Source organism: Musca autumnalis, unplaced genomic scaffold (genome assembly GCF_047663935.1).
Source record: "Musca autumnalis isolate F117 unplaced genomic scaffold, ASM4766393v1 scaffold_4, whole genome shotgun sequence".
Classification (NCBI taxonomy): Eukaryota; Metazoa; Arthropoda; class Insecta; order Diptera; family Muscidae; genus Musca; species Musca autumnalis.
Window position 1 is genome coordinate 170,861,191 of NW_027411977.1, and position 27,128 is coordinate 170,888,318.

Sequence of the window (27,128 nt, forward strand, 5' to 3'; positions counted from 1 at the left end):
ACTCCTTTTTGTCTGATCTTACCATTTTTTCCACGCGAGGAATATGCAAATACCAGCCAATAAATCTACGGCCTCTCTGTTCACTACCTGGGCGGCCGAGTTGGGAACAATAGGGTTTAATAGGTTTAAGTAGCATTCACACGAATGCAGTCGCAGATGCAGTAAACAGTTATCGTGTGAATGCGGTCCTTGGAGATCGCAGCTGAGAAGCGCCAGCTGTCAGGTCAAACCAGATTAGTTTTGGGTCAATACGCTCGGGATGGTGCAGCCGTCAAAATTCCTATAGGGCAAGTACTGATGACACCGTGGAAAACATCTGCCCAGCATACAGCACAGACCCCCACGACACACTGCTCCTTTTCAATTGCCCTACCAATCCTGCTAAGAAACTTAAGTTTGCAGCTTTGTGGTTACAAACCATATAAATAGCGAAATAGCCACATTCTTACGGCTGATAGACCAAGAGTCAGATTAAGCAGAAAAATGAGAATACAAACATATTAGGTGTGTACGATAACTTTCCCAGCAATAATTACTCAGTCAGTTCCAGCAACCTCTCTCAGTGAATTTTACTCTCTCAAGCAAGAAAAATTGCAGAAAGTTATCGAACAGCATTTTGCAAAAACTTGCAAGAAAGTCAGCTGTTTCCGAAAATGTATGAAATTTGTTTTTGTTTCTTTTGATATTTTAAACCAAACGGAACAAAAACATAAATTTTAAAATTGCACTTTACTTATTAAATGCTTTAATCCTATCCACAACGCTTTAGAATCTAAAAAATGTGCAATTGTGAAATTTTCTTGGTCAAAAATGTTAACATTTCGATTTGTTTACATTGTACATGTGATTAAAAGTCAGCTGATCAGACTTGCAAATTTTTGCGGGACAAATTTTCCCAGCAAAAAATTGCAAGTTCTCAGTCACAAAACTCTCCAAAAATCTCTCGAAACTCGCTCTCTTTTGCTGGATAATTTTGTTATCGAACAGCATTCAGTAAAAATTTGTACGAATTTGTACAAATTATTGGGTTATCGTACACACCTATTAACTACTGTTACAACAACGAGAACAAACTGCAAATATAGATGTAAACTTTATGATGATAAATAAATTATAGTTATTTCATTAATTCCTTTGAATTAATAAAATAAGAAAATTAAAATCATTTTCAATACAGCATTTTCCATTTTCCGAACAAGACGTGAAAATTACATGCCAAAGGGTTGGTGAAAATGACATGCCAAAGATTAGTGAAAATGCTATTCTTGGGAATTGGTTAAGATGACATGCCAAAGGATTGGTATAGATGCCATTCCAAAGAATTGTTGAAGATGCCATTCCATCGAGTTAGTAAAGATGACATGCTTAGGATCTGAAAATAAATTGCATCTTTTGAGGGTCACGCTCTTGTAAAAAGAATGAGTGAAGATGCTGAAAAAATTACATTCCATTTCACTTGCACCCATCCTTGAATAGCATCCTTGGCATCGAACATTTTGCTGGGTTGGTTTTGGCCAAGAAGTTTGTAACGCATCGAAATAATGGTCGTAGACCCATACTTATATCCCCATCAAAAAAAATTGGAAGTTGTGCATGTGGATTTATGATTTCACAACATCCTTCAATGCAGTCCACACAGAGTTATGAATAATGCAATCCGTTGGAAACAATTTATAAGCAATTGCTTTGGAGATCCCTACAAAAAACAACGGTTGATCCCTACCGCGAAATAATTTCTACCACAAATAAAAAATAGTGTACACATTTCTAAGGACTTGTTATAAAATAAAGGAATAAAAACTTAAGTTGCGAACATTTTTGCGGTAATTCACGAGACGGAAATTTTTTAAGGAGTGGAGTTGGAGTCCATGTCGAAAGCTGAACTAGTGATGGGAAGGCAACATAAAAAAACATTAGGATGATGAAAGAAAATCAGATGCGCTAGGATTAAATCGAGAACGGAGGAAGTAAGCTCAAATGAATTTAATGGAAACTTTTTTAATTTGTGTTTATATACATGATGAAATAATAAGGTGGCGTAAAATGACCAGATGATTGGTTTCAATCTTTCAAATTTTTTGTTATTGTGAATAAATTGTATGAAAACGTAAACAAACATTTTGACATATTGAAGAATTTTTGGCCAAAACAGAGTTGTATTTGTGCTACTTAAGTGACCTGTTAAATAGATCTTGTTTATATAATAAAGTTCTTTGCGTTCTTGTTTTACACAATATTTTACCCGAAAACCCGTTCCCGTACACAAAAAAGTTATAAAATTTTCACTTCTCTTTAAACAAAAATGGCGCTGAATGACGCCCTCTTTAAAAACATTTAATGCTATGTTTACATTTACGAAATCCACTCGATTTCATCTGTCAAATTCATAGGTTAAACGTCAAATGAAATCCAATGGATTTCAGATGAGATTTCATTTGACATTTGAGGTATGGAATTGACAGATGAAATCGAGTGGATTTCGTAAATGTAAACATAGCATAAAATGTTTTTAAAGAGGGCGTCATTCAGCGCCATGTTTAAAGAGAAGTGAAAATTTTATAACTTTTTTGTGTACGGGAACGGGTTTTCGGGTAAAATATTGTGTAAAACAAGAACGCAAAGAACTTTATTAAAATGTTTACATTTACGAAATCCACTCGATTTCAACTGTCAATTCCATTGCTCAAACGTCAAATGAAATCCAATCGATTTCAGATGAGTTTTCATTTGACGTATACACAAAGGAATTGACAGATGAAATCGAGTGGATTTCGTAAATGTAAACATAGTATTAGCATTACTCGACAAATTTGAGCATGTAAAAAATAGTAACATGGATGCCGGCGTCTGATTGGCTGGTACGCCGACTTTGACATTTGTTCCAGCTTTTTTGACTTTTTTTCCATTTCTGCGTTCCCCAACTTTTTGAAAAAATTTTTGTGTGACAACAATTTTCTCTCTTTTACGAATTTTACTATTAAAAAGTACGGGAACAAAGCTTTAATTCATTTTATTTATTTTTGGATATTTCGCAATGACTTCCATTTTAATTGCATCTTTAGACTGATTAAAAATGCAATCCGAAGAGTGCGTTTAAATTCAATCCAAAACACTACATCAAAAGCTGTGATTTGGATCGAAAATGGAGTGCATCCTAACTGTGTGCTGTGGAAGCTAAATGGAGTGCATCCTAGCTGCGCGCTCTCTTGTAAAATTCATAAGTGAATTCATAGGAAAAGATGTACTCCAACATGTTAATTATTTTGTGTTGTTTTTTAGTTTATTTATGTTTGTTTTGTTTTTATTGGTATGAGAAACACAACAAACGCGAATGGTAAAATAAAGAGGACACGCAAAAATCTTAAATTTCACGTTAACGTGTGTGGACACTAATGCTAAGTTTACATTTACGAAATCCACTCGATTTCAACTGTCAATCCCATAGCTCATGTTTGGTTTACATTCGGCGTCTTTTCGTGATTTCGAAGGTGTTTCGTGATTTCGCGCGGAATCAAGCAAAAATTATCATGATTTCGCATACAAAAATGAAATCATCTCATTTCGTGATTTCAGCGAAATCAACATCGAAATCACAGTACACATGATATACAACCCTGTTTGTGACTGAAAAAGTACCAAAAGTTGCAACCCTTTTCACGCATCACAATAAACAAGGTAGAGATGGTCAATTGCTGCAACAAAAAATTTTAGAATCAAAATTTTTAAACAATGTGAAAAAAATATTGGATCACTTTGTTACAATGCTATTTTTCATTGCGTTCTCGTACTTTTTTATGGTAATGTTAGAAAAAAGAGCGAAATGTCTAAAATTATTTCCCCATACAAATTTCTTAAAAAATACGGGAACGAAAAAAATGACGGAAATTGCAAAAACTGCAGCAAATCAACGTATCAGCTATCGTATTTAGATGATAATGAACATGTTGCTAGTTTCTACAATGCCAAAATTGTATGGCAGAAAACAGGAGAATAGGGTGTTATTCGGCGCTATTTTTGTTTAAAGAGAAGTGTAAGTCTTGCTAGACTTCGGAGTACGGGAACGGGATCTATACGCAATTAATACGATATATAGATAGTTTTACGATAATTTTCGAAATAAAGTTCTATATTGTCGTATATTTTTGATGACTAATTCAATTTGCAACAACTTGTTTTGAAAATTCATGTTCGATCTGCTGCGCATATGCATCTACCTTGATCATTGTGATATGTTTGAAATCAACAAAAAAAATCAGTGTAAACACCGGGATGTATTTCAGGATTTCGTGAAATCCAGTGGATTTTAGAGCGCAAGTGTAAACTTGGCATCAAACGTCAAATGAAATCTCATCTGAAATCCATTGGATTTCATTTGACGTTTAACCTATGGATTTGACAGTTGAAATCAAGTGGATTTCGTAAATGTAAACCAAGCATAACGAAACTTTAACGAAATTGGTTTCAAGAAACCTTGCTGGTCAGACCATCGACTATATGTGTGTTCGTTTACTCAAAATATGTACAAATTGTTACTGGATGTTGTTCGTTTACTCTACAGTGCAATGCAAAATACCTTAAGGCCCCGGCACATACGGTCCGTTGAGCGTCGCGTTACAACAACCACATGAAAACTTCAAGAACGAACTTGGCATCACTTACACCTTTTTCATGTGGTTGTTGTTTTTAACGCGTGACGCGACGCACCTCGGACCGTATGTGCCGGGGCCATTAGTCGTTTACAAGAAGTTACTGGACTTGTACAAATTTGTACAAATTATCGAGTAAACGAACACACCTTATGTTGCCTTCCCATCACTAGTTCAGCATTAAAAATTTCCGTCTCGTAAATTACCACAAAAATGTTCCCAAGTTTAGTTTGTATTTTTTTATTTTATAACAAATTCTTCCAAATATATTCGCACACATGGTTTAATAAGAAAGGTTAGCCAAAGCTTTATGCCAATTTAATTTTTTTCATTCGAGTATGCCTAAAACTTCAAAACAATATAAACAAACTGTGTATGTGTGTGTGGTGTTTGAATAATATGCCAAACAATTTTAAAAACAATCGAATTCAATGATTTTTAAAATTGTTTTTAGACCATTTGTATGGAAGAAATTTGTGAGATTTGCATGGAAACAATCAGTTTATCATATTCACAACTAGATTATGTGGAGAAAACTTAACTCTTCATTCATTTTTCGCGTTTTTTATAAAATGCTCAAAAAATGCATTGTAAACAAACCCACTTGTTGCTTTTATTTTGAAGTTTTAGGAATTCAAGAAAAACAAGGGTTCTATAGATTTTTTTCATTTAAATCTACCTCTTTACTTATACCATGATTCGTACATGTTTCTCTTTTGAAGAAATTATGTCGGCAGCGACGGGTAGGGATCAACCAACTGTTTTTGTTGTGTAGGGATCTCTAAAGTAACTGCTTATAAAATGTATAGAACGTAGTGCATTTTTCATAACTCTGACTACATCGAAAGATGTTGTGAAATCATAACTCCAATTGCACAACTTCCATTTTTTTTTTGCTGGGTAGTAAAAGTTGTAAACTGCTCCCATATGAATTGTTGTATGGTGTCTGAAGTAAGGTCCATACCTATATACGGACGTATACCCAGGGCGTGTGATGTGAAAAAAATAGAACACATGTATTCTTATGTCCCGGGCCACACTACAGTAATTTCACTGAAATTTTGATATGAAATTATGCGTCTCTAGATCGACGTCCATAGTAGAGTAAAATCATAAAATTGCTGTAGTGGGGAATTCGATTTAAGAACACCTAATTTCATGAAATTTTTTAATGAAATTCACGCTAGTGTGGACCGGGACTATGAGAACTACCGAAATACGTCGAGCGTATACTTTTTGTAAGTTGAAAAAGTTTAACTTTGACAGAACGTTATTGTTTGTATGTGTGTGTGTTTTGTATTTTAAGAACAAAAGCCCAACAAAACATGAAATACAATTCATTGCAAAGGAAAATTATTTGCTTTACGAATGAAAAAATTTAAGTAATGTGCTTTTTACATTAGCACGAAAAACAGGTTTTAGGGCTGCTTCGTCATTTATTTACTAAAACAGGCAACATTTTGCGTCATTTACCATACAAAAATAAATGACGATAGCTGCGTCATTTATTCTAAACAACGCACGAAGACACCATACTATTATAATGTCTAATTTACATTAGCAACTTTTTCGTCATTTGGAGCTGATTCGTCATTTATTTGCTAAAACAGACAACATTTTGCGTCATTTGCCATACAAATACATATAAATGACGATAGCTGCGTCATTTATTCTAAACAGCGCACGAAAACACCATACTATTATAAACAGCCCTGTTTTTTTGTCATAAACTACGAAAAAATTCAACTGTTTTATGATGTCTTTGTTTGTTTGTGTGTGTTGTAGAAAAACGAAAATACTCAGACGATGACAAAAGTGAAAATAAATGGTTAAAAAACTTGCAAAAATTATGTTTTTTTGTTTTTGGAATTAATTTAAGTTATTTGATACACATTTGTGTTGTGAAATTCCTTTTTTCTGAATAAATATAGCTGTGTTCCTTTACTTACCTGAGGTTACCATTTTAACCATTTGTTACCATTTTTAACCAGCAAAGCGTTCCTTATGCTTGGTTTACATTTACGAAATCCACTCGATTTTATCTGTCAGTTCCTTTGCGTATACGTCAAATGAAAACTCATCTGAAATCGATTGGATTTCGTTTGACGTTTAATCAATGGAATTGACAGTTGAAATCGAGTGGATTTCGTAAATGTAAACTTAGTCTTAACCCCGAAAAGTGGCAAAACTGGAAGCAATTTTTAAGAGAGTGAGAGTGGAGAGAGAGCGAAAATGGCTTTCTCTTCTACCACAGGCTACCAGCAAAATTTCTGCAGGTAAAAAATTGCAGAACTGATTTTTCGATTTTTGTTTGACGATTATTTCACAATGAAAAAGAAAATGGACGCAAAACAAAAGAAAAAGTCGAACGCTGACAAAACTAAAATAAAAACTGTGAAATAAAAGACGAAAATTGATTTTTTATGTTTCTTTTTGACATTGCTGCCAGATCTACCATTTTTCCGTTCCTTTACTTTTCTGGTAAAAATGTTCATGAGAGAGCAATTTTGACACTTTTCTCTTTTACCACCCTTACCATTAAAAAAGTAAAGAAACGAAGCTTATATTGTGTGCGTGTGTTTGTGTTATTGTATAAGTGTGTATGTGCGATTGTGTGCGTAAGCAAATGACGCAAAGAGATGTAAATACACTTCTGGCCTGTTCCCGTACTTTATAAAGTGGTAAAAGTCGTAAAAGTTGTAAAAGTCGTAAACGATTTTCATATACATTTTGTGTACGGGAACGCAAAATGTGTAAAAGTGGTAAAAATTGTAAAAACTTTTTAGTTCTGGAACAGAGCTTTCATTTGATTCTAGGATTTCGTAAAACGAAATCATTTAATATGCATATGTAAATTGGACTTAAGCAGCCCAGTTCTTTTTTTGTCATAAACTACCAAAAAATGCAACTGTTTTATGTTGTCTTTAGCGGTGTTCCTTTATAGCCCGTTTCCACGGTACGTCGTTCGTTCTCTATTCGTTGTTCGACCCATAACTACGAATAAATTACTTATTTCCCCACACAAAATTCTATGAACGAACGACGATTTTTCTACGTTGTTCGATTAGAAATACTATCTGAACAACGAATAAACATGTCCCATCCCTAACAAATGAGAGAATTTATCGAAAAAATTAATTATGACATCTCTACATTTAAAATTGAAAAATTTGTTGAAAACACAAAAATTTTTAGAAAAAATTAAGATGAATGAAAATTAATGAACTAAACATTTTATATAGATGCAGAAGGAAGATGGTTGTGTTTCCTTCTTAATTCCACACACATTTCTTCTCCATTAGTTCAAAATCGCGTGAAAAAACAGAAACAAAAAGGAAACAAATTACTGAAAGTCTGTATACATAAACATTGTTTTGACGTGTCTCTCTCTCTTTAATTTTGAAAATAGAAACATATAAAAACATATTGAAGATACAAAATTATTCAGAATTTATGGAAAAAATGAATGAAATGTGTGTAGTTAAATATAGAAGATACATTTACGGAAAGTCTATTGCTTTTCCTATTCATTTAATATATATTTTATGTGTTTTCGGTTCAAATTTTCGTGAAAACAAAGAAAAAAAATGAAGGAAATTTTGTTTATGTTTCTGTTAATTACGAATGGTGTCGTGGAAACGGGTTAATTCCTGTGCGTCGTTCGACAGGCGAACAACGTAATTGAAACCCTCCCGTGAACATGACATTACTTACCTGAGGTTACCATTTTTAACCTGCAAAGTGTTCCTTAACCCCGAAAAGTGGCAAAACTGGAAGCAATTTTTAAGAGAGTGAGAGAGGTGTGATAGCGAAAATGGCTTTATCTTCTACCACAGGCTACCAGTGTGACCAGATTTAAAAAAATGTTGCAGCTAAATCAGCATTAAAATAATGCTAAAAAATTCTAAAATAACCCAGCAAAATGTTCGATGCCAAAGATGCCATTCAATCATGGGCGAAAGTGATCTGGCATGTCATCTTTTTAGCATCTTCATCGATGAATTTTATATGAGCGTGGACCCCAAAAGATGCTATTCATTTTTGGATCCAAAGCATGTCATTTACACCAATGCTTTGACATGTCATTTTAATCAATGCTTTGGCATTTCATTTCCACCAATGCTTTGGCATGTCATTTTCACCAACCCTTTGCAATGACATTATCATTACGACGAGAGTTTTAACAACGTTGGTTGTGATTTCAGTCTCCGACAACATCAAGCCTATTGTAAATAATTAATCTTATATATTTAGAAATTGTGTATAAATAAAAACACATAATTCATCTCTATTGGATCGATGGAATGGTTTCAAATTCTGATGAAAAGATCGGATCTTTCACGACTTCCTTTGCATGGGTTCAAATGCCGATGAAAAGATCGGATCTTTCACGACTTCCTTTGCATTGATTCAAATGCTAATGAAAAGGTCGGATCTTTCACGACTTTGTTTGAAACAATGCAAGAGATGTCATGAAATCACGTCATCGCATGGAACCCCTTCCTTCAAATTTTGCTGGAAAATATTAAAATGCCAACAAATAATGATAAATTTATAAACATTATTTAAAAAAAATACCCTCCCCCACAGTGTAGAAGGTACATATATTAAATTTGTTTTTCCGTTTGTAGCGCAATTGTGGACATAGTCGAAGGTCACACTAGCGTGGTTTCATTGAAACTTTTAGGGATTCTTAAATCGATTTCCCCACTACAGCCACTTCATGACTTTACTCTGGTATGGAAATCGACCTAGGAACCCTGGATTTCATGAAATTGTTTCAATGAAACCATCTGGTGTGACCAAGGACTTAGAGTCCACATTCTGGAATAGCCCCCATATAACGTTATTACCCGATTTCTGGTATTTTGATGTTTTAAGCTACATCTTCAGACCGAATTAGTTATAGTTTGATATTTAGGGTTCCTTGTGGTAAAAAAATGTATCTACCAAAAATTGCGTACAAAGGTTCATGTTTTGGAATAGCCCCATATAACGGAACCAACCAATTTCGGGTATCTTTTATGATTTTAGCTACATTTTCAGACCGAATTAGCTATACATAATTTAGAATCTAGGGTTGTCAACAAACGTCTCCATTTAAAATTGTGGACATAGGTAGACGCATGGTACAATAATTCTTAGGTAGGCCACAGCTAACAGCTGATTACAATTTTTTTTTTTTGTTATGGCTTAATCTGTCAAGACCGTGTTGACATGCAGAGTTGATATTTATTATTGATCAAAAAATTCAACTCTGTTTTGTTTTTCATTTCAACATTTCGTTCTTCTTCTTCTTTGTTTACTCATCCGTTATCATTCATCAAAACAATTTTGACGTTTTACGCCATAGCGACAGGGTTGTATTTTTTTGGCGATTCTCATACCTGGCCTACCTATGAATTATTGTACCATGGGTAGACGTTTTGCAAAGACATAAATGTCTTTGCGTTTTTTATAGGTACAATAAAAAGGTACCCGTTGATTTGATTTATTTTGGGTGCCATTTGGGTTCAAAGTGGTTAAACAACTTCTTCAGATTAAATCACGGACACATGTCCGCTTTTCGGTATGGCCCCATATAACGGGTTCTTTTTTAAGTTTTTATTTACATTTTTTGGCAAGATTGGATGTCATTTGGTATTTATAGTTCGCAGTAGTTAAAAACTTATCCATCGTGCTATAGCCCCATATAACGGTACCGCTCGATTTCACATAGTTCCAAGTTTTTAGACTTAAAGTTAGACTATTTAGACCAAATACTTAACAAATTCAGTATTCCCAGTGGTCAAAAAACTTCTACACCTAAAATGTTGGCATTAGTATTTTCGTAACAAAAAGAAAAACTAATTATTTCATATCAGTTCTGAATATTTTGTGGTAGAGGGTATAACAAGATCGACCCGGCCAAACTTCAAGTTTTTAACTTGTTTTGTTTTCATTTGCTTATTCACATTTTCATTCCTTTAAATCAGAGCAAAGACAACGTTGTTTTGAGCTGTTCAAACAGTAATCCTATTCAATTCAACCAACATTTAACTGTTTTATAAAAGAAATAATTCTAAAATACCAAAGATTTCGTAAATAAAATAATGCTAAATTAATAATTGAAAAATGTTAAATGCTAAATGAAAATTTTGCGGCTAAATACAAAAAAATAATGCTAAATTTAGCTGCAAAAATGCTAAAATGGTCACACTGCAGGCTACCAGCAAAATTTCTGCAGGTAAAAAATGGCAGAACTGATTTTTCGACTTTTGTTTGACGATTATTTCACAATGAAGAAGAAAATGGACGAAAAACAGAAGAAAAGTCGAACGCTGACAAAACTAAATTAAAAACTGTGAAATAAAAGACGAAATTGATTTTTTTATGTTTCTTTTTGACATTGCTGCCAGATCTACCATTTTTCCGCTCCTTTACTTTTCTGGTAAAAATGTTCATTAGAGAGCAATTTTGACACTTTTCTCTTTTACCACTCTTACCATTAAAAAGGTAAAGGAACAAAGCTTTTGTTTGTTTGTGTGTGTTGTAGAAAAACAAAAATACTCAAACGATGATAAATGGTTAAAAATCTTGCAAAAATTGTTTTTTTGTTTTTAATTTTGAATTAAGTCAAGTTAGTTGGTAGACATTTGTGTTGTGAAATTTTTATTTTTCTTAATTAAAATTATTGTGTTCGTGTGTATGTGTTATTGTATAAGTATATATGTGCGATTGTGTGCGTAAGCAAATGACGCAAAAAACAGATGTAACTACACTTCATTTGTTTCTAGGATTTCGTAAAACGAAATCATTTAATGTGCATATGTAAATTGGACTTAAGTTTCGGTCGCGGATTTTGTGTTTGTCCGCGTTTAGACACACAAATTTCTCGGGAAAGTAAATTCAGTTTTTAGACAATAGGGGGTAGAAAAGAGTATTGAGGAGCTCTTTCCTCTCCTCTCTCTCCCAAAAAACTCAATTTACTTTCCAGAGAAATTTGTGTGTCTAAACACAGACTTTAAAATGTGATTTGGGACTCAACGTATTTGGGTAATACGGACGCTCAGAGAGCGTTGTTTTGGTAGGTTGGTAAAATATTTGTGTACGTCCCGTCGTTATTTAGGTTTAGCAGTAAAGGAACGTTTTTTGGGAAAAAGTGGTAAAACTTGAAAATTCTTGCACGTAAAGAAACAGAGCTTTTACTTTAAGCGGGGTACACACGATCAGTTTTGAATGTAAATTTTTTGGAAATATTGACAACTTTCAAACTGTCCAGCAACATCAAAATATTTTGTGGTTGCCTGATGACTGGCAAGCAACCGATTATTTGTGCAAAACTGACAGTCAAAACTGATCGTGTGTACCCCGCTTAAAGGCCTGGGTACATAAGCTGCCTCGCCTGATTTCCTTGCTTTCCTGTTTCATTTCTGACATAATAAAAATAAAAGAATAAAGGGTAAGCAAATTTCGAACTGGGTTGCCCTTTTCTTTTTTATTCTTTTATCAAAAGCAAGCAAGGCAAGCAGGCTGGGGAGCTTAAGGTAGAAACACAATGAAATACGCCGCCTTTTCACGCTCAGTTTCATGTAATAGACTAAAGGCCAAGTACTACCTAATTCAAATGAATTGGGCAGCATTTGTATTAGGTAGTACTTGGGCTTTAATCTTTTACATGAAACTGAGCGTGAAAGATGCGGCGTATTTCATTCTGTTCACACCTTTATGTACTCAGGGCTTAAAGAAATTTCGAAATTTGCTCCGCCTTCTTTATTCTTTTATTTTTATTATGTCAGAAATGAAGCAGGAAAGCAAGGCAATGAGGCGAGGCAGCCCTTTATGCTACGTTTATATTTACGAAATCCACTCGATTTCAACTGTCAAATTTATTGTTTAAACGTCAAATGAAATCCAATTGATTTCAGATGAGTTTTCATTTGACGTATACGCAAAGGAATTGACAGTTGAAATCAAGTGGATTTCGTAAATGTAAACAAAGCATTAAGGCCTGCGTACATAAGCTGCTCTGCCTAATTGCCTTGCTTCCCTGCTTTATTTTTGACATAAGCTGTGTTCCTTTACTTACCTGAGGTTACCATTTTTACCATTTGTTACCATTTTTAACCTGCAAAGCGTTCCTTAACCCCGAAAAGTGGCAAAACTGGAAGCAATTTTTAAGAGAGTGAGAGTGGAGAGAGAGCGAAAATGGCTTTCTCTTCTACCACAGGCTACCAGCAAAATTTCTGCAGGTAAAAAATGGCAGAACTGATTTTTCGACTTTTGTTTGACGATTTTTTCACAATGAAAAAGAAAATGGAAGAAAAAGTCGAACGCTGACAAAACTAAATTATGGAAAAGTCGAACGCTGGCAAAACTAAATTAAAAACTGTGAAATAAAAGACGAAAATTATTTTTTTTATGTTTCTTTTTGACATTGCTGCCATACCTACCATTTTTCCGTTCCGTTACTTTTGTGGTAAAAATGTTCATGAGAGAGCAATTTTGAGCAACTTTGACACTTTTCTCTTTTACCGCCCTTACCATTAAAAAAGTAAAGGAACAAAGCTTTAATAAAAATAAAAGAATAAAGAAGGCCGAGGAAATTTCAAACTGGGTTGCCCTTTTCTTTTTTATTCTTTTATCAGAAGTAAGCAAGGTAAGCAGGCAAGGCAGCTTATGTACGCAGGCCTTTATGTACTCACCCCTTTAGACTTTTCAAACTAAAGCGTCGATTAATCGAAAGACGGCTTCCGTATCCCTAATTTGAATCACTGCGGCTGAACTAAAATCGGCGGCTAATCTTTTAGTCGCCGACATGTAGAACAATGTCGAACATTGGAGTCTACAAATACTTGAGAAATAAAAGCAACGACATCATTGAATCTTTTTATTTAGTTTTATAATCACTGCCAGTAAACGTCTCACATAGTTTAAAATTTGATTTTTTGGAATTATGGCCGTCTTTTAGCCTTCAGACACCGAAGAAACAAACCAACGCTAACTTTTTTTACAACATAACTATCTTCACAAAATAAAACGTCCGTATACTACGTCTTAGTATTAACAACTTTATTTGTGATAAACAAGCAACAACATTCAAAAGAAATATGTTTACCAAAAGTAATGATAACATAGAGCAGGAGCAAGTACTTCAGCAATTGAAAGAACTTTTCTACACGACACCACTTTGGAAATTACGCCAAGTTTGCATAGAAAATAACTGGAATTGTATGTCTCATTTAATCTGAAAACCTACATACTACTTATCAATAATATTATAATTATTATAGTGGAGCTGTGTGTGAACAAAATGATGAGTAACGAGAACCCTCCAATTACTAGTGCCGAGAGTACAACGGAACGTATTTTGAAGCCAAATGAAGCAGCTCCTAAACCCCGCCGGGAAACTGAACCTTTGTCGGAACAGGAACAGAAAGTTGGAGATCTTATTAAGAATGGCTATCGTGTAATGATACTCATGCGTGGACCACCTGGAGTAGGAAAGACACATTCCGCTCGAGCCATAGTAAAAAACTACGTCGACTTACAACCACCATTTAGTTATGTTGGCGACTTTATTTTTAGCACCGATGACTTTTTTTGCAATTCAAAAGGGGTCTACAAGTATAACGTAAATTTTTTGTCAGAGGCCCACGAATTCAATCAATCTCGAGTTCGGGAAAAGGCTATGAGCGGTTTTAGTCCAATAATTGTGGATAATACAAACATGAAAGCATGGGAAATGTTACCTTACGTAAAATATGGTGTCCAAAATGGATATTTAATTGAAATAATTGAGCCCAAACCTTCATGGAGCAAATGTGCGCAAAAGTTATCCCAACGGAATATGCATGGTGTCCCAGCAGAAAAGATTCGACAAATGATGGAGAAATATGAGAAAACAAACGTATCGGAATTATTAAAGGCAAGTTACGAAAATCCAGGCTATTTATATTGCGTGGTGTATAATTTCACATACTTCTATAGATTTGTTATATCGAAATTTTTAATTTCATCCATTCATTCTTCGCCATCGGAATCAAGTTTTTGTTTTGAAGATATTCTGTTGTGATATAATTATATTTCCTACAGACAACTACGTAATGGTATTTGTTCTTAAAGTTATACTTTAAATCTACTGAATTGTTTTCCATGGTGTACAAACACGGCTTTCCACAAGTTAGCAGATTATGGCGGATGTTTTGCAAATTAATTTAACATCCTTTGCAACCGCCCAACAAATCTCCGGTCCTGATATATGGGTTTGTCCCGTCTGCAATATATGCGCATTCCTGTGAATTTCACATCAGTTACATGGAATAGTAGCATTGTTCCACCAGCTCCTCTTTTTGTGATTTCATTCCTAACAATCTATTTTGAGCTGCATTTTGATTCAATCCCTAATTACTGCGCCACGAATGGAATGTTTACAATGTTTGGCGTTCCCTAAGGAAGTTCTTAGTACTAAATTCAAATTGCGATTTTTCGCAAAACCTTATTAATATCTTTTGCCTTCATCCAACAACCAACAGAGAAATTCTGTGCATTATCGACCATCCAATGTGTAGAAAATTGAAAATGGAGGAACGAGGATCGTTTCCTATTTAATAATTCAGTTCTTTATTGAAGGAATGATGGGCTTAAGACGGGTTTACACGCGCACGCCCGATTTTTTTGAAATTTTTACCAAGGTAGGTCTCGTTGCCCTGATCACAAAAATATATATATCGTCTAGATGTAGTCCATGCTTCCCGAGATATAGGCCATATATAATATTATTGTTATTTATCCAGGCATTCTCATAGCAGGGTTACCAAGCACATATGACGTACAATTGGAAATATCAACACTGCTCCTCAATTGTACAAGACTTGTGCCAAGGTTCTAAATTTCTCCAGCTTTGATAAAGGTAGTGGTTTAGTCAGCATATCTGCAAGCATTTCTTCGGACTGGCAATAATTACAATGATTACCTTTTTATCAATATAATCCTTTACAAAGTAATATTTTGTGTCAATATGTTTTGTTCTGTTACTTAAGTTCTCCTTCATCAATAGACATCGGATTTTGCATATTTGCATATTTTTTAATAATAAAGATACGAAGATTCTGATTGGAGCAAAATTCGTTTCAAAGATATCTAAATTCAATGGCAGGGTCATATTTTGTATTTATTTTGCATATGCACAAAATATGCAAAATATGCAAAAACTATGCAGAATATGCAAAAAATATGAAAAATATGCAAACAGGTTTTGGCCCAAATCGTCATAAAAGTCGTAAAATTGACCATTAAAGTTGGGAAAAATCATCAAAGTGTCCTAAATTAAAATTGTTGGCCGTTTAACGTCGCTTTTTTAGCAGATTATTATGCTACTGAGACCCCTTACCACAGTGTGGATATAAAAATATGGTTATATGTATATTGTAATACCATTTTTGTATTATTAACCTATTACCCCCCTGTTTTTGTAACTTATTTTTGTTCGTTCGTCTATATTCGTAATAATTCGAGCGTTAGTAGCTCTGGCCCCAGAAGACATACAGGTATGTGATGAAAATCGATTTCGATCTCAAAACGAGTCAAAAACTACTGTAGGTGTGATGCATGTACATTTCCGACATCAAATTGTTTTCGATATCGGTTTCATATTCAATTTTGTTCTATGGAAAAATTGACCAAAAGACGTGTGATCCGATAATCGTTTATTTTTCTCGTTTTTAAAACGGTGATATTTTTGTGGTCGATTGAAAAACGGTGTAATAAATTTGGTTAGATTTTTTATGAGAAAGATTTTGAAATGTAGGAACGGGAATAAAATGATAAATTAACATTTATTTTCCTTTTTGTTAACAAAATATTTGGTATTTTGATAAAAAAAAGCACAGAACAAAAAATCTACTTGTAACATCTCCAAATTGGTGAAGACAACCGCTTAATATGTGTTTATGCGCTGTTTGTAGTTCTCATCATGTAATAGCACAAAAATTTCCATTAAATTTTATTTCGGCTTTTGCCAAAAAGTATTTTATGTCGCTTTCAGCTGGAGATTCGGGATCACTAGTCCGTTTTTTGTATGGGGGAATTTAATGAAATTGAAACAACGTGAAATTGAAATTCGATGTGGTTCCCATCACATCTAAATACAATTCACTCGTTTTGGCCAAATCGTTTTCATACCAAATCGATTCGAAATTCATCACATACCTGATACATATCTAATTTTTTGTATACCCGTTCCATATACAGCTAAGAATTCCTCATTTAAAAATCAGCGCTCTACATTTGGGCTAAAGCGAGTAAATCGATCTACAAAATTTGACAATTCGTGTGAGGAGAATAAAATGTTTTACAAAAACAGGGGGTAAAAATATAAAATTTGTTAAATTGTCAAATATTTTATTTAAAATTCAATATTTTCTTTGTCTTAATTTGTTGCATTAGTCTGTTTTTAACTCAAAGGGAAAAAATCGATGTCGGATTTTTTTATGCGGCACTCCCCTAAAGTGTTTAGTTTGGTTAGATTTTAAGATTGTTAAAGTTTGAGCACAATTGGAATATGTTAACACATGGCACTGGGGCCTCGTAATTATAAAAATCTCGATTTTTTGGCTATTTGACGGCTTCAACTACCCATATCTATGAAACGGTTAAAACTATTTGCCCGTGTTATGCATTAAATTAAATTTCATACTATTCTTAATATTTCTTGCCGAACAACAAAATACGTAAGTAGTACTGAATACAAGATAATAAAGCCAAAGTCCCGAAAACGCCTTAGGGTGAAAATGGAGTCTATTGTGAAAAAAACCCTTTTTACAGTGTTTAATTTAACTTGCTTTGGTGTCTGTTTAGTTCAAATCTAGTAACTTATTTTCCACACAGTTGTAGTTGACCAATCGAACTGAAAATTTGCACACTTTTCAGACTTGGATGACAATACATGAATATGAAACCAAAACCAATATGGGTCCATTTTTTCTCAGAGCCCCCATAACCCGTAAAGTATTTTAAGGATTCTGTTTAAATTTTTAGGCCGAATTGGCTATAACTTGCCATTTGGGGATCCCAATAGTACAGAAACTTCCTCACTAAAAATGTTGGACTCAGGTCAAGGTTTGGTATAGCCCCTATATAACGGTACATCACGATTGCAGGTATTTTATAGTTTTTATCTACATTTTCGGCCTAAATTGGCTATAATATTGTTATGAGGTTCCCAGTGGTCAAAAAAATTAAATGCTGAAAAGTTAAAAATAAAAAATAGTTAAAAAATAAGTTACAGTGTTTTATTTACAAATGCACTTAAAACTAGAAAATAATTTTTAATGATTAAATCTCTCAAATAAAACGCTTGCATTTGAATTAAAAATTGTGACCATATTAAACGGCAAGCGCTTTATTTGAGAGAATCCATCATTAAAAATTATGTTCTAGTTTTAAGTGCTTTTATAAATAAAACATTGTAACTTAGTTTTTTAAATTATTTTTTACTAGCAGACCCCGGTCCGCGTTGCTGGCCCGTCGTAATGAGTTTTAATGACAACTTTTTATCGACTTTATGCTTGAAAATTAAAAAATAGGTATTTTCTACTTCACTTCTTCGGTCTATTGTCAAACCGAGAAGGATTTTTTGTCTGTAACCTTTCTTTTCTCTTGCGGACTTTGTCGGATTTTTTCGCCAATTTATGCTTTTTAGGATTTATTATCGTCCATGTCCCTGTCTTTATCCTAAAGCGATCTAATTTTAAAGGTTAAGAAGTGGTTAAATCGAATTCTCCCGCTTATTGAGACTTATATGTTTTAGCTTTTCATGTCTGATGGACCGTTGAACCTCACCATAATTTGTAAATATATAGTTTTTCTTGATCGGGGGCGCAACCACCGTTGTCTCGAAGACTAATTTGCAACCCGATGCACTCATAAGGTTAGCAAATATAGCGATTATAAAATAATAGGCCCCGAAATTCGTCTACAAATATATAGCATTTTGGACCACGGGACATTCCTGAACATTTCATATTAGGTTCAGTAGTTTTGGAAAAATAATGTTTTGAAAAGGGTGGGCGTGATGTGGTCATCAGTTTTCAAGATATAACACATTAAAAAAAGTAGGCCTGGTCCGGTATCTTGGCTCCAAATATGTACCACACAACTTCATTGCCTACCAAAATGTATGCTGAAACCGATATAATCATACATTTGGCTTACATATAGCGTTTAACAGAAAGGCATGGGGAAGGTACCCCACCTCTTCCGAAATTCATAATATATACATAACAACGGCAAACATTGAGCTTTTGTCGCAAATTTTATGGAAATCCCTTCAGTAGTATTGGAGTTATGACATATTAAAAAAAACAGGCGTGGTCGGGCCTATAGGCCCTAAAGAAGTACCTAGATTGTAGATTAATCCGTAAATTTTTAATCCGATACATGCATAATTTTTGCAAATATAACGTTTTTTAAAAATATCACGTTCAAGGCGTTTTTTTTTCAAATATGCCCCCTTCAAAATTCAAGAAAATATGCCCGTACATTCCCTGATATTTTCAGGAAAATCGGTTCAGTAGTTTTGTAGATGTAACATATTTTAAAAAGTGGTCATTGGATCCTAAAAAAGTGGGTAAGGACTTCCGAAATAGTTACATTCGTAATTATTGTAAATATAAAATTTTTAAAAAAGTAGGGTATTGGGGAAGTACCCCGCCCCTTCCGAAATTCAACTGAATTTGTAGCCTAATTTAAGCGGGGGCCATCCTTGTACATTCCCTGGCAATTTCAGGAAAATCGGTTCAGTAGTTTTTGTAGAAATGATAAAAATTAAAAATTGAAAAAAGTGGGCGTACATTTTCTTTGCATAAAAAAATATCGAAATCGGTCCAGCCGTTCTCAACTGATGCCATGACCAACGAACGACATTTGATTTTTATTTTTAAAGATTTAAAAGTTTAGACAAATCGCGATTTCCGTGAAAATCCCTTCAGTAGTTTTGTAGATATAACCTAATTAGAAAGTGAGCGTGGTCGGATCTTAAGTTCCAAAATAAGTACGTAAGGTTGGAGACACAATCGCCATTGACTCGTAAATAAATTCCGAAACCGATACATTCGTATTTGTTGCAAATATTGCATTTTTACAAAAATAGGGCATAGGAGAAGTACCCTCCCGATCCGAAAGTAAAAAAAATGTAGCCTATTTTTATCGGGGACCAACCCTGTACATTCGCTGAAAGTTTCAGGAAAATCGATTCAGTAGTTTCGTAGATATAACATATTTAAAAAAGTGGGCGTTGTCCAATCTTAATGCCCCAAATAAGCACGTAAGGTCGGAGACACAATCGCCATTGACTCGGAAATTAATTTTCAAAGCGATACATTTGTAATTGTTGCAAATATTGCATTTTTACAAAAATAGGGCATAGGGGAGGTACCCCGCCCGATCCGAAATTCAACCAAATGTGTAGCCTATTTCAACAGGGGGCCATCACTCTACGTTACCTGAAAATTTCAGGAAAATCTGTTGAGTAGTTTCGTAGATATAACATATTTATAAAAGTGGGCGGAAAAGTGGGCGTGGCTAATTTTTCTTTGCATAAAAACCTAAACTGGATTATTACTAACATTTCCACAAAAAATTATCCAAATCGCTCCAGCCGTTTTCAACTGATTCAATTACCAACAAACGACAATTGAGTTTTATATATAAAGATTTCTTTATTATCAATTTTTGGGAATGAAAACAAATGTCTTTTTCATTTTGTTCATTTTTAAATTTATTTAAGGGACTGACACAAGGTGATTTTGGAGCCATCTGGGTAAAGATGACTACTTGGTGACGAACTCGACTCCTTGCTCTGCTATGTCGTTCACAACTTTCAAGTTGTTTAACATCCTTTACCCTTCCTGGTAATTGATGTTCTGCGGTCAAGTTGCAGGATCTTTTTCAAGGAATTCGGAGTTAATGCTTAATCTCTTGAACAACAAGTAAGTATACCCTGTAATTACGCCTGGTAGACTTTTTCTGGAAATTTCGGCAGCTGTTCTTTTGTTATACCCCGGTTACACTTAGCCGGATTAACCCAGTGGGTTTGGATTTCAAATGTCAGTTCCATAGCGCAAACGTCAAATAAATCCTCTCGAAGTGTGTTAACCCACAAAAAACTCTAGTGTAACCGTACTATTAGTTTGGTTTTTTCCATTTTCTTCTGCTTGCTTTGTTAAGATTTTTGTCGCATTTGGCTCTTTACGGTGGTTTGAACTATCAGATCAGGCCAACAAGTTCAGGACTAAGATACCACAGAAGATTTATCATTTTGTTATTTCCTTTATCTGATATTTGTTTCGTATTTTAATAAATCTTCAATGCGGTTTAGGTCTTTTTTTGGACCTAATTGATTATGTTTACCCAATCCATCCAATATTATATCTACATAACTATTATCTTGTTCATTATACGTTTTGTAAAATCAATAACCCACACTCTCATTTATAACACTCTGTTGTTGTCGTTTGATACAAAATAAATAAACAAAATAAAAAAACGTTCTGGGCGCTTTAAACCAGGCTCGAAAGATGAAAACACAAAGTGCTTCTACGACTTCTTGTTCTTGGGAAGTCAGCTGGGAAGTAGTTTTAAAACATTCTTGCCTACATCGAACTTGGATTTGTCAATCTCAGACTATTCTTATAGAAATCGCGTGAATATGTTTGGTTGATGTCCGGATGTGCTGCCAAACTTGCAGTCAAAAATCCCTCTCAACAATACTTCTAATAAGTCTGTACGCAGGTACACAAGCTCTCGACTTAACATCTGCTCAAGCTGGTAAGACCCCATTATTCTAGGCATTCGTACACTGCTAAGTCTTGTTTCTCCCCTGAGCTACCAGATGATACCAGAAAAGCCACCCGTTCTTTCTGCACTGTTTTGGGAATACCTGGCAATAGTTTTCCATGCGAGTGCACGCAAATAGCCTTGTTTTGGGGTATCTTCCTTGAAGTTGTTGCGAGTATTTTTCATTGTTTATTCTCCGGAATAAACGGATAAAGCTTCTAAAGATCTTAAATTTCTTGGGGTCCTCTCCGCGAGCTTCTACTGTAGATAAAATGATACGACTAACGTTCCTATAGGCCACTTTACAGGGATCCAGCAGCAATAACAATTTCATGGTTAGGAGTTTTTGTTGAAGCTGCGCTTGATTATTTTCGGGACAAATGGTTCTTATGATTCTACGAAGCGTTTAGCATCAAAAGAAGCCCTAGATCTCATTGAAAATATATTGAAATACGAAAACATAGACAGAAAAAGAAATAAAAAGAAATAAAAAATGATAAATCACATGTGGTATCTTAGTCCTGAACTTGTTGGCTTGGCATTGTTTGATCCGACAGTGCAAAACACCGTAAAGAGTCAAATGGCGACAAAAATCTTAACAAAGCGAAGATGGAAACTTCTCCGGAAATATTCGACCCAAACTTACAAAAGAACAACTGTTCGAAATTCATAAAAAAGTCACATAAACTCCGAGTCGAGCTCACCACAGATTACAACCAATTAAACCACTAAAACAATGCGTTCTCCAAGTAGTCGGATATACCCAGATATGCTCCATTTTCGCCCTAAGGCGTACGTAGTCACGTTAATCGGGACACTGGCTTTCTATCTCTAATTCAGTAATACTTACGCATTTTGTTTTTGAATATAAAATAAACAGAATGGCCTTTAATTTAATGCATAATACGGGCAAATAGCTTTAACCGTTCCACAGATATGAGTCGCCGAGAGAGACGAGATTTCCATAACGTCGAGGCTCCAGTAGCACGTGTTAACTTATTCCAATGGTGCTTAATTGGCAATCTTAATCTTAAATCTATCTAAAATCTAATCTAAGTAAATACTTTAGGCGGCACCACGCCTAAAAAAATCCGACATCGATTTCTTCCCTTTGAGTTAAAACCAGCCTAAAGCTACAAATTAAGACAAAGAAAATATTGAATTTACATAAAATGATTGATATTTTATCAAATTTTATATTTTTGCATAGTTTAAACAAGTGGGAAAAGCGTTAAGTTCGGTCTGGCCGAACTTTTTATACCCTCCACCACAAATTTCAGTCATTTCGGTGGATTAATGTGGCCACAACCTTTAAAATACCGAAAATCGGAAGGTACTGTTCTATGGGGGCTATATGATGGCGTGGACTTATACCTAAGAATTTCTGGGGAAAAGTTTTACACCCCAAAACGAAGACTAAATACCAAATTTCAGCCATCTCGGTGTGATAATGAAGCCAAAACCTTAAAAATACCGAAAATCGGCAGATATCGTCCCATGGGGCTATATCAAAACGTGGACCTATATAAACATTTTATGGTAGAAATGTTTCTTAGCCTCTGGAAATGCAAAATACAAAGTTACAACCGATTATGTTGTCAAATGGGACTAATACATTCAAAATATATTAAAATGACGCGTACTTTATATGGGGCGTTATATGGGGGTAATACCAAAACGTGGACATGGCTATATCGATGTAGAATTGCACGCTGATGATTATTTCGAGTAGTTACAAACGTAGTGACAAACTTAATATACCCCCATCCTATGGTGGAGGGTATAAAATAGTATTACAATACCATAATCCCTACACCACAGAGTCGTAAGAGGTACCAATAACATAATAATCTGCAAAAAATCGACGTTAAATGGCCAACAGTCTTAATTTAGGACACTTTAAACTTTTTTTGATGATTTTTTCCAACTTTAACTGTAAATTTTACGACTTTTATGACGATTTTCGCCCGAAAACTGTTTGCATATTCTGCATATTTTTTGCATATATTTTGCATATTTTTGTTATGACCCCAAATATCGAAAAATTTACCCTTAAAACGCCTAGATCCAAAATTTGAGTCCAATCGGATGAGAAATAAAAAACATGCAAAAAATCCCATGTCCATTTATCAAGTTTTAGTAACTTCTGTTATCTTCGTAAATTTTCGTCGGTTGAAATTGTTGACATCCGAAATCTGCTAAAACGTTTCTCAACCACTTCGCTTCTTTTGCAGCTTCTGACAGCGCGATGAATTTAGCTTCAGTTGTAGATAGAGAGACAAGTGTTTGCTGTTTACAAGCCCAGCTGATTGCACAACCATTTAATAAAAACAAATATCCAGATTTACTTTTCCGGTCAATTCTGCATTCAGCTCAGTTTGCATCAGCGTATCCGATCAACGTATTCTGTTTATCAGTCTTACAACTAAGTTTCAAGTACATATCAATTGTTCCTTTAAGATATTTCGCCACACGCTTCAGCTCAATCCAATCTTCTTGCGAATGACAACTTATTTAAAATTGATATAGTTGCCGCAATATCTGGACGGGTGTTAACGGCAACATACAGCAAGTGACCCAACAGACTTTGATATTCATTATTTCTTAACAAGGGATCACAATTTATTTTTGTTAATTACCTCATATGGCCAATTAGAAATTCACCTCTGCTTGTCCTCTTGACTTCAATTCCCAAAAATGTTGATACAGGACCGAGATTCTTGACTTCAAAATGATTATTCAACATTTTACCAACATCCGCAATAAAATTGTCATTTCTCGAATCAACCAAATCAAATCATCAACATACAGCAATATAAATAATTCTTCCCCATTGATGATTTTGGTGTAACAGCAGGAATCTTACTTCTCGAAAAATCATTATTAATCAAAATATCATTAATAGCATTGTTCCAAACATTTGCTCCTGGCTCATACCATAAATGCTTTTCTTCGGTTTACAAACCTTGTTTGAATCGCCTTCCACAAAACCAGGTGGTTGCACCATATAAATGGTCTCCTTCAGTTTTCCATTTAGGAATGCACACTTTACGTCCATATGATGAATTTACATGTTCTTTTGTCAGCAATAGAAAGTAATATACGAAATATTGATTGCAGTGTTACAGGTGCGAATACTTCATTATAATCAGATCCGTATTTCTGATTGAATCCTTTTGCAACAAGGCGAGCGTTGAATTATGCCATTGCTATTAAAATACATTCCAGCAGACCACTTTTCTTTTTGTTTCGACAAAACGGCTTCCTTATAAGACTTTGGTTCAATAATTGATTCGTATTCCATGACACATGCTGAGTATCGAGCAGGACGAACACCTTTATTTCTTCTTGATGATCTACGTAGGACATTTTCATTTTGATTAACATTACTTGTAGTAGGTACCTCTTCTTCTTCATCATCAGAAAAATATTCCAAATCGCTGCTCAAGCTACAGTACGAATCACCCAGAGAGTACATGACGTCATCAGAATCTATTTCACCTATTTCCCTTTTTGACGAAACGTTGATTTCTAGTTGGCTGGGTAGTTTGAATTTATCGCCTTTGGCCTCAACACTTTCATTTGAATTCACAAATCTAAAATCTCTGCTTTTTGTCACTTTACTGGTATCAGTATCAACAATCCTCTGCTTTCTTCGTCATATCCCATGAAGGTTAACAGCTTTGATTTATTATCCAACTTCTTTCTTTGGACATGGGGTATCAAAACATAAGCCTTTGTTCCAAAACCTGAACCTTCCCATCTTTCATACGATGTACGTGTACGCTTGAAATCAATATATTTTTGCAGATAATTGGCACACACGACTGCTTCACCCCAATACTGTTTTTGTAATTCAGCTTCTTCCAGAAGACATCGGGCCATTGCCATCAAATACCGATTTTTTCGTTCAGCCACGCCATTTTGTTGTGGGCAATAGGGGACAGTGAACTGAGATTTTATGCCACGACTACTTAGAAAATCAACCATTTGTTTGGATTTATATTCCCCATCGTTATCCGATCTAAAACATTTGGGATACCTTCCAAATTTATTTTTCACAAGGTTGTAATTTGAGTTCACAAATATTCCTCATAAGTTTCACCTTATTACTCAATGAATATTTTTCGTGATACGATTTAAGTGTATCCCAACCTGTTTTTGCATTTGCACAATTTGCAATACGATGCACTTCACTTTCTTCAACAGCTAATCCAATCAGAATTGTTGCCTCAATGTCACGCTCTTTCCATTTTTCATCAGGAGTCACTGGAACAGGTTCACTGACAACATCCCATACCTTTTCCTTCTTTTACAACAGCTGCATTCTATATTTCCACAACTCATAATTATCTCTGTTCAACTTTGTGAACAGCAATTTTGAGTCAGCCATGATTCTCGCCAATCGAGTAAATACCCAATAAAAATTTGCCAATTGTGAACAAAATTTGCAGAATCCAGTCACCAAGAATATTTGATTTCAATTCTTAAGAAAATAGCGACAACAAATCCTCTTTCAATGCGGATGCATAGGCCCATAACCTGTAGAAAATTTAAGGTGGAGGCACGAGGATCGTTTCCTATTTAATAATTCAGTTCTTTATTGAAGAAAAGATGTACGAGGGCGGTTCGGAAACTTCTTAGCCTATCAATGAAAGAGAATATGTAGTTAATTTTTCAAAAATATTTTTATTTTTCAATATAATCTCCTGAAACTTCAATACACTTAGTTCAATGCTTTTCTAGCAATTCTATCCCTTGATTAAAATAGTTTTTCTCAAGGTCTTCCAAATAGTGATTTACAACTGTAATTGCATCTTCATTTGAGGTAAAATGCTTGCCAGCAAGGAATTTTTTAGATTTGGGAACAAGTAAAAGTCACTGGGGGCTAAATCAGGAGAATAAGGTGGGTGGTCAAGCAACTCGTACTTTAATTCGTTGATTTTAGCCATTGTTAAAACACTCTTGTGCACTGGTGCGTTGTCTTGATGAAAAATTATTTTTTTGTGTTGTAAGCCAGGACGTTTTTCTCGAATTTGTACATTTAATTGATCCAAACGGTTGCAAGAGTACTCTGAATTTATTGTTTTACCCTTTTGCAGATAGTCAATCAATAAAATACCTTTGAAGTCCCAAAAAACCGTTGCCATAACCTTACTAGCCGATTGAATTGTTTTTGCCTTCTTTGGGGCACTTCCTCCAGCTTCAGTCCATTGTTTGGATTGTTGTTTTGTCTCTGGAGTATAGTGGTGGATCCATTTCTCATCAACAGTTATGAAACGACGCTTAAAATCCATTTTATTTCGCTTAAAACGATCCAAACAATCTTGAGAAATGTTCATTCTTATGCGTTTTTGATCGACTGTTAACAAATGCGGCACCCATCTTGCAGAAAGCTTTTTCATCTGTAGTTCTTCATTCAAAATTAAATGGACTCGATCATTTTAGATGCCCATGATATTAGCAATTTTACGCACTTTTATTCGTCGATCATTTAATACCATATCATGCACTTTGGCTACAATTTATGTTGTTGTTGCTGTTTTTGGACGTCCACTACGTGGTTCATCTTCAATGCTTGTACGACCACGTTTAAATTCAGCAACCCAATTTTTTACTGTTGCATATGAAGGAGCACTTTCACCTAACACATTCACCATATCATTA

The 27,128-nt window shown here is 34.6% G+C and overlaps 1 protein-coding gene across 1 annotated transcript in view; it reads left to right on the forward strand.

The window, feature by feature from the left end:
- Nucleotides 1–13,432: 13,432 nt before the first annotated feature.
- The window catches only part of LOC141403921 (uncharacterized), a 58,813-nt gene continuing 45,117 nt past the window's right edge, over nt 13,433–27,128 (forward strand). The window contains exons 1-2 of the mRNA XM_073987024.1: nt 13,433–13,856; nt 13,919–14,553. Of these exons, the coding sequence (XP_073843125.1) occupies nt 13,736–13,856; nt 13,919–14,553 (756 nt within the window). The 5' untranslated portion in view covers nt 13,433–13,735. The remainder of the gene's footprint in view (nt 13,857–13,918; nt 14,554–27,128) is intronic.